Here is an 8925-nt window from a genome sequence, read left to right as displayed (position 1 = left end):
TTTGAACTAACTCAAGTCTTCCTGTGAACGCACCTCTCACAAGTAAGATGTCTAAAAAACAAAGTAATGAATCTGTTCAGTATTTATAGTCCATGTTGTATTACTTAAAGGGATTAAAGGGAGTTTCACTTTGCTTTCAGACCATTCGTTGTGTCCCGAGGGTCAAATCTTTGACTAGCCAGTTTGAATAAAGATAATCTGCAACATTTTGATAGTCAAATATCTGTTATTGTGATTTTAAAGCAAAGAATTCCAACCTTCTTGATGTGAGAATTTGATGTTTTAAAAAAAATACATGGTTGACAATTTTATTTATTGGATTTTGGACTCTTGATTGACATTTGAAATCGTAACTTTGGGTTATAGGTAAGTATGATTTGCTTTTCAGTTTACTTCAAAAAATGATCGATCATTAGAGATACTCTTGATTTCCAGCCATAGTTGTTGAGTTCCTTCTTATTCACAGCTGAACATTTCTTTATATGGACAAAGACAGTGTATCTTTAAGACGCTGTTTCTTGCCCACTGTCATGAAGGACGTCTCAGCCTCAGACAACAGGAACAAGTTGTTGCTTCAGCTTTTCCATGAGGGCGGTGAGATCTAGAAATAGACAGCCATCACTGATGATCTCAGCCTCTGTCTGGAGGCTTTTTTAAACTCAAGCTCTGCCAATGCTGATACAAAGAAAGTACACCAAGTGGAAAAAAAGAGGCTGACACCATCCAATGTCTTAGAGTCATCAATGCACCGTGTTTAATCGATGTAATATTTTCTTTTAAAATGATGTACAAGGATGGATTCATGTTTTATAGAAAGAAACAACATACAGTACATGTCATGTTATAATTAGCATGTGAAACACAACAAACATTACAGATAATGTCCCTCTTGTTTACTAAAAAAACAGGCTCAATTCTCAATGAAAACCTTCATTATAGGCACAGGTAGATACAGAGAAACTGAAAATGACTTGTTTTTTTTTATACAGAAGGTTTTTGAAACATGAAATGCTCTTGAAAATGTTACACCTGTTCAGCCCTGAAACATTACAGGGATGAGATAGCTTTAAAATCTGATGAAGTACAACCAGTCTGAATTTTAAAATGAAACATTCCTGAAGTTCCTGCGCTCCGTGTTGATGTATTAATAACTGTAATGACTTTTAATATTTGACAGAATAATGCAACCTTTATTATAATTATTTGGACCCCCCAAAGTCTTTTGTTAAAATTCAAGAAATAGATATTGTTCCCTTAATCAAAATTGTTGTGTTGTCTTAAGGGTCCAAAACGACCTGCCACTGCGTTCAATTGTCTATTTTTTAAGCTCAAAAAGCTCCAGTAACACTTGAAGTATGCAGATCAACTTTATCAACTTCATAAGACTGACACAGTTCAGCTTGTGGCCTTTGTTAGGGACCCTGATGAAGACCACAAGCGGAAACGTGTTTGTATAGGCACTTACATTAATTGCTTCAATATTTGACATAATCCTTTAATTTGCACACTGGTCTAAATTTGGGGATTTTGTGTGTGTGTGTGTGTGTGTGTGTGTGTGTGTGTGTGTGTGTGTGTGTGTGTGTGGAGTTATATTAAGAGCTGAAACCATGATAAAAATGGACCAACAGAGGGCCCCTGCTGGTGAGTGAGGGGTGGTTTGTTGAGCTCTGCAGATTTGTTAACTTAAAAAGGCTCATATAAGTAAAAGCACAGTTGTTATAATGATAATTTAGAAAAAAATGACAACAGTGAAGTAATAGCACCAATACAAACCAAAGCACCACAAGACAAAAAAAAAGAAACAAACATTGTTATTGTTGCTGATAGTGATAAAGATGGAAAGACGTGCAGCTTCCCCTCTGTACATAAAAGGATGTGACACATGGTGTCACACAGAGCTGCTGTCAGCGACAATCAGTGTGAACATTTGTGATGAAGAGTCCGTCAGAGCAGAGTTCAGAGCACAGCAGACATCACAGCAATGACTGAATTGTGAGCCTCTGAGATTGCAGGATATAGAAACAGCTGACACAGCTTCTTTTTTTTTTTTTTTTTTTTAAACATAACATCTGTCAGCACATTTCTTCAATGAATTCCAAACAAATCAGAGTCATGTGACATGCTCTCTTTTGGGACACATAATAGCATCACTGTCCTTAAAAGGAAGAAATGGTTCACACATTCATCTGTGCATTAAGTAATCCTTCCACTGCTGTGCTGTTCTGTGGGAATCATTTTCGGAACCAACCTACACACTGAATTATTCATGATAGGGAATTTGTGATTTGTGATAACAATCGTCAAAGGACTTGAATCTGAAGCATCGCTCAGCTTTAAAGTTAAAGTTTCAGTTCACTGTCGGGGTCGTCCGATCAGAACCTTTTACTGCAGCTTGTGATTCTTCAAAGGAATGTCAACTCAACACCTGCAAGGGCCTCCATCCCTGTGCCGCAGCAAAGGTCACCGTTAAAAGTCACCTTTATATTTTGTTTAAAAAAACAGCATTTAATTAACCAAAACATTTCAAGTGTATATGTCAGTGTTGTGTTGAATGCCTGTTTTGTTGTTGTGGTAGTTTCATATCACACAAATCAAAATGTGATTACCCCCTATAAAAGCTTGGGGTAGATATCAGATGGTTCCTGAAAGCCATAAAAACATCTGATCTGTGGCACAGAGATATCACATATTTTTTGGGCGTGCAGTTCCATCCTCAGACTATCACTCTGTAAAAAGCAGCGTTGTCAGAGGTCTTCACTCTCCCTCACTGAGCCTGTTCCTGCTGGCAGAGCTGACTCACTGTGTCTCCCTGTGCTCTGAATTTCCACTCACAGTGAAAGTTATCAGCATTGTCACATCCGTGGAAAACTTGGTGAAAACAAAGAGAAAAAAGGAAAATCTACAGCAAAGCTCAATGCTAAGGGATCACCAGAAAACAGACACTCTGTGTTTTTGGACCAGGAGTTCTTTGATAGTTGTGAGAACAGTAGAAGGACTCCTCCCATTTTTCTTTTGTTTACACTGTGAGAACTGAGAGTGTTTGTAGTAAAAGGTTCGCTGCTTAAAGAAACTTTTTTTACCATACTACAAAGTAGGTGTACCACCTGAGGCAATGCAGCACTTACAGCCACCGTCTTTAAAAACCTGTGAGTAATGGCAACCTTCAAATTAGACCGAATTATGGACAATGGACGGACGGTCTAAATTCACTAATCGGCATGTTGCCGTATTCGGCATTGCTATACCAGTCTGCAGCTGGATCGGTCACTTCAGCGAAGGCAAACAACTTGCTCATGTTGCTCATGTATGTTCCCTAATTTCCTCCAATGGGGATCAATAAAGTTTATCTTATCTTATCTTATCTTAAGGGGGCCTGATGGTGAGTTCCTTTCAGTTAATCCCATATCGGTCCTAATTGTGTGGATAATGTCCCTGCGGGTAAGCACTAGCTTTGCACACACTTAGGCCGTGTCTCCATGTGTCCTGTGTTACTGTATAGCAAAAAACATTTCAGCAGACTAACCAAAATGGCAAGAAAATGGCACTTTCACTGCAGTGACACATTTATAGCTTCAACGGAGACATCAAGTCAGATCACATCAAAACAGAAATAAAATACTCAGGTCCTCTGACTGCTGATACTTTGTGCAATTCAAACTCTGCTCATACTTCAGCTGAATAACAGCGAGGACTCTTAATACATTTGACATGTAACAAAGCAGAGACATAAACCAACCTGGTCAAGTAACAACTATTAGATAACACGAAAACAAATCTTTCATTTGATAACAAAAGATATTCCTTTTCACGGACAAATATATCTAGAAAATCATTTTCCATACAAAGAGGATTTCTTATATTCATGACTAAACAATATCACCTGTTAACAGACAGGCTTAAGAGAGTACTGCGACCAGCCCTGCGGCCAAAGGGAAATATAATAGCACCAAAATATTACAACAGAAAGATCGTTTAGAGACACAAACAGAGAGGATTCATCCCTTAAAAGATGAAGTCCCTCCAGGTTTCAGCAGCCGTCCCCCTCAAGTGGAATGTATAATTCAGCTTGACCAGAAGGGGCGTCTGATCCTGGCTGGATAAAGGTCCAGTAACATCACCAGGTGTCAGTTCACCAGAGTCCCAGTTCGATCTCACACACTCCAGACACGGAGGCAGTGTGAGAGGCTGCTGTTAAAAGGCTCAGTGGGAGGGTTTTCAGGCTTACTGTGAGTGTGTACACGACTTTGAGTTTTCATGATGTCCATGTGGTCAGTGTCCCTGGCAGGTCTTGCAGCACATTTGCCTGAAATATGGCCGGCTGCAGAACTTGAACCTGAGCACCATGGGGCAGTAGGCCACAGTGTTCACATCTTTACACTCTGCAGGGAAGACCGACATTAAACAGCTTAATTTTTTTCCGGGCAGATTGGTCAGAAACTGTGCAGGATTTCAAATGAGACAAAAATGATTTTATAACATTTTAGTAACATTTGTGTCTTTATACACATATAATAAATAGATATGAGAGCCGATGCATGTGCGTGTCATACGTAAAAGTAATTCACAGTTTCAAGATCCAGACTTATGTGACCTCGTTATATCAGGATAACTAAGATGGTCTTCCCATGACAATGGATCAGTTCACCTCATGTAACAAACAATTTTATTTTCAATTAGAAAATTTAACTCTTCAAATTCAGGCACTGAGATGAAATTCTCCTTCTTGTTGTTCTTCCTTAAAACAATGATGAGGAGCAGTGTGTGAATATGTACTCTTACCTTCAGGGTTGTCTATGTTGATGGGCAGACTGAGGTCACATCTGCTCTTGCACTGCTGCATGGCCGCTGGCCGCTGATGTTCCAGACACTCATTGGACGGCTGGCCGATGTGGGTCAGACACTGCACTGAACGCATCTCCTGACCCAGACCACACTTGGCAGAACACTGACAAACACACACAACTATTTGAACAGGGCGCTTTATTCGAGTACAAATGGACACTCAGTTCTATAAAAATGCTCCACTAAAACTGAAAAAGCATGGCTCACCTCTCCCCAGGGACCAGTCACCCACTGAGGGGGAGGGCAGCGCTGCAGGTTGCAGCGAACCCTGGAGGTGGGTCGGCCATGTTTGGGGCACTTGGACTCTGGCAGCGTGTCCCCGCTCTCCCCGCTCTTACACAAGACCACACGGTGCCTGTAGCCAGGACCACAGCTGGGTGTGCACTGTGGACAGAGAGGGTGATTAAAAAGAGGAAGAAAAAGAGGAAAACAACAGGAGAGAGGGTGATGGGAGGCTGCAGCATGAGGTCACTGTGGTCATGAGCATGCAAAAGAATATGTTCTTAATCTGCTCAGCAGAGGGCAGCAGCTGCACAAAAACAAAGTCAAGAGGCTGCTTTGTTTCTGTGAATCAGTTCGACTTTATTCATTGTGCCATTAGTTTAGGTTACTAAACGCATGAGAAAAGCTGACACTTGTGAATTTCTAACACCATCTAAATTGTTTTAACTTCTCTTTAACAGCTTGAACAAAGTTTATATCCAAGAAAAAAACAGGAATTTTTAAAAACATATCATAGTTAAGAAGTAGAAGAAAAAGTGAAGGCACGTCTAACAGTTTAGGTTTTTGACATTTAGGAAACAACAAAGAAAAGAGACAAGTCAGACTCCTGAAACAAAAGGTCATAAATAAAAGTAGGTCAGAGAGTTCCCTTTTGACAAGTGTAACAATATTCATGACTGTAACACCATGTTTATTGTGATGTATTTGTCTGCTCCGTGCCTCTGTTGAGTATTTCATGGTTAAGGTAATAAAACTTTCCCCTGGCAGATATTTGGGTTTCTTAGGTTCAATTGGAAAATAAACTATTTCTTTATCTAAAAGGAATCCTGCAGAAAACTCATGTGTTGGTTCAAATTCAGCAACAAGTTTAAAACAAAACACTGCAGGTGTTCATTCATAAAGGGACACGTCTGGCTGCGTACCTCAGACCAGTCCAGGGCGAGCCACTCAGGGGGGCAGCTGTGGTTGCTGCAGGGCTCAGTGAGAGAAGGACGCGGGGAGGAACAGGCAGAGTCGTCAAGGACCTTCTCCTCGGTCGTGGAGATCCTCCTTTTACATAAAACCTCCCGTGTCCGCAGGCCGCCGTTACAGCTGCGGCTGCACTCTGACCACTCTCCTGTCCACCAGCTTCAGACGGATAAGAATCTTTAGTTGTTGTCATCACATGATATGGTGAAGAAATACTGTACACTCACATTGACAACGCCATTGGTATGAAATCATAAAGTACACAAGTATAAAACACATTACTCACCTTGGGGAGCATGGCTCAGTATTGCAGGTCCTTCTCTTCTCTTTGGGTTTGTTCTTCTTGTCACAGAAGTGGTTGTAGACGACTGATTGGTCTCCCTGCTTCCTACACACCACCTGCTGCATCTGCACACCTGTCCACAGGTGAGACACAACGAGACAGACTTTAAAAGAGGCAATGCAAACATTACAATGTCAGATATTTCATTTTTCATCTACTTTAGTAGTTGAGCAAAAGTACATGACTGAATGTTTGAAGGTAGAAGCTTATTTTCATCTGAAACTCCACGACAGACGTTAAAAAGGCACATTGACAATAGAACAAAGAACTCATCTTTATTTAATATTGCAATATTTAATTGTTCTTACATGTCAGCTAATAATGGTACAGTTCAAACTTTCAGAATGTGAACAGCTTAAAGCAAGTGTGAGGAGTTTTGTGTCTAAATGCAGCGTATCTGATACTCTGATGCAAAAATCTTTGAATGTCTATTTATGGAAGCTTAAAAAGTCTCTCCAAAGAGGGCCAAGAAAGAAAAGACAGATTGGCTATAAACAATATCTGCAAAGTCTCAGAGGCTGTGACCTCCTCACACACATCTGGCCTCAACTAGAACTCAACAAATACTTCCTTTTTGCTTTTTTTTTTATCAAAGGAGGTAAGATTGAGCCTAATGTCCTCCAAAGTGACTCTGTTGTGTGTGTGTGTTTGTGTGTGTGTGTGTGTGTGTGTGTGTGTGTGTGTGTGTGTGTGTGTGTGTGTGTGTGTGTGTGTGTGTGTGTGTGTGTGTGTGTGTGTGTCTACCTCCAGCGCAGAGAGCTGAGCAGCGTGACCAGGAGGTGTAGTGCCAGGCAAAGCCAATCTGAGGATCCCTGGAAAGCAGGGGGTTGAAACGATAGTGGATCCCTGGGTTCTCCTCCCTCACCAGCACCTTTAACACAAACAACCAAACATTTAACACAACAGACGGATAACATCGTTTGGACTTTTTGGTTGAAGACATGTTTTGAGGTGTCTTTCCGTTCCCACCATGACAGTCAGGGTGATGTTTGTTGGTCCCAGAGCCTCAAGAGTTTCCGGTCCGTCAGTGGGCCGTCTGTAGTGGAAGATGGTACCGGCAATATCGAACCTGCGTGGCGTGTCAATGGTCAGCTTCCCATTGATAAAGTATTGATCCCCTTTACTCTTTAGCACTGGAATACAGGTGAGAGGGAGAGAGACACTGAAGATACACAGTAAAGTAAAAAGGAAGAAATAAATGTATCAATCCAGGGTGAAGGTAAAACAGTGAGATAAGACGAATGTTGCATTTTTTGTATGCACTTCTTCTGTGTCCTCTGAGGACATTTCTTAGATCAAAATCAATAAAAGTTCTAGTATTAAAGGAAATGAAGCTACCCACAGTTTAGCTGCTGACAAACTGCTTTGGTTACATGTTGCATCTGGGTAGCTCGCGAGCTAGTCACCAACACTCCTACACTGAAAGCTGGCTGCTGTTTTAAATCTTGCACTAATACATAAGCTAACTAAGGTTTCATTGCTGTTTAAAAAACAACAACATAATAACACCAGACAGCTTCGGTGTTTGTTCAATGGATTTTTTGATTAGCAAAGCAACCCATGCATGTTCTGGTCAGGGGCGTGTCAAGATTTTTTTTGACTGGGGTGTCCCAACCCAGGAACTTAAACAAGTAAATGTCCAACACACATGTGCAAATAGCATAATATTCTAAATCTATGAATCATATATTGTTTAATACTTGTAAAAAGGTAACACACAGATGCTGTTTTCTGAATTACAGGGTTTTTAAATGAAATAAAACAACAACTGAACTACATAAAAATCCTCCATGCTTGATTCTTTATTCATACATCTTGATTAATAAACAAGATGTATGTGCTTAGTAACAATCAAAAATACCAACAGAGGAAATGTGCTACATTGAAACAGAACAGGAACAAAGACTACTTGCAGCCTGTTGTAACGCAGCCAAACTGGTTGGTTTGGAACACAAGTATAGCCTCTAACCATGCAAATAGCAAATCATGATTTAGCGCCACATTGTGTAACCATCAGATTTCCTGATGCCCATGCCATGCCTTCACCACTCCATGGAAAAGTCCTGCATTATACAGTGTTCGCAGATAACAAAATACAGATAAGCCTCAGGTTATTTGGAAATGGTTGCATTATTCTGTCATGGTTCAACCCTCTACTGGTCTGGTAGTCATTTAAATGTAGTTTCTTTGTACCATTTTGTCATTATCAACTATAGCTCTACCCTAAAACTGAAAACCTCAGCGGCATTAGTCACACAAAAATAAAAGTTTGATGCAGAAAAAAACCTGTTGATTGCAGAAATATGAAACATAGAAGAGGATTCAAAATGTGTGAAATTGGATAAAACTTGTGCGTAGAAGCAGCCTGTTGTCCTGTCATAGACGTCATATTTCTTAAACTATTTACTTTGACAGGCAATTATACCTAATACACGGAGGTCATCAGATCACCTTACCAAGGTAGTTGAGGGAAATGTTGAGTTCTTGTATGTGGATGAACACGGAGCCTTTGGGGATTCTGACCACCTCTTCATAACCTGAGACACAAA

At 40.4% G+C, this 8925-nt stretch overlaps 1 protein-coding gene across 2 annotated transcripts in view; it reads right to left on the bottom strand.

Annotated features, from left to right (window-relative positions):
* Positions 1 to 724: 724 nt before the first annotated feature.
* adamts10 (ADAM metallopeptidase with thrombospondin type 1 motif, 10) overlaps positions 725 to 8925 on the bottom strand; it is a 45224-nt gene continuing 37023 nt past the window's right edge. For both annotated transcript variants that reach the window (XM_061034161.1, XM_061034163.1), the window contains 8 exons: positions 8833 to 8913; positions 7346 to 7509; positions 7121 to 7247; positions 6320 to 6449; positions 5988 to 6192; positions 5050 to 5226; positions 4780 to 4945; positions 725 to 4379 (listed from right to left, as the gene is read on the bottom strand). In XM_061034161.1, the coding sequence (XP_060890144.1) occupies positions 4270 to 4379; positions 4780 to 4945; positions 5050 to 5226; positions 5988 to 6192; positions 6320 to 6449; positions 7121 to 7247; positions 7346 to 7509; positions 8833 to 8913 (1160 nt within the window). In that variant the 3' untranslated portion in view covers positions 725 to 4269. The remainder of the gene's footprint in view (positions 4380 to 4779; positions 4946 to 5049; positions 5227 to 5987; positions 6193 to 6319; positions 6450 to 7120; positions 7248 to 7345; positions 7510 to 8832; positions 8914 to 8925) is intronic.

The sequence above is a fragment of the Labrus mixtus genome, chromosome 3 (assembly GCF_963584025.1).
Source record: "Labrus mixtus chromosome 3, fLabMix1.1, whole genome shotgun sequence".
NCBI classification, from domain to species: domain Eukaryota; kingdom Metazoa; phylum Chordata; class Actinopteri; order Labriformes; family Labridae; genus Labrus; species Labrus mixtus.
The sequence above is the reverse complement of the archived record's forward strand: the minus strand, read 5'-3'. Positions and strand labels throughout refer to the sequence as shown.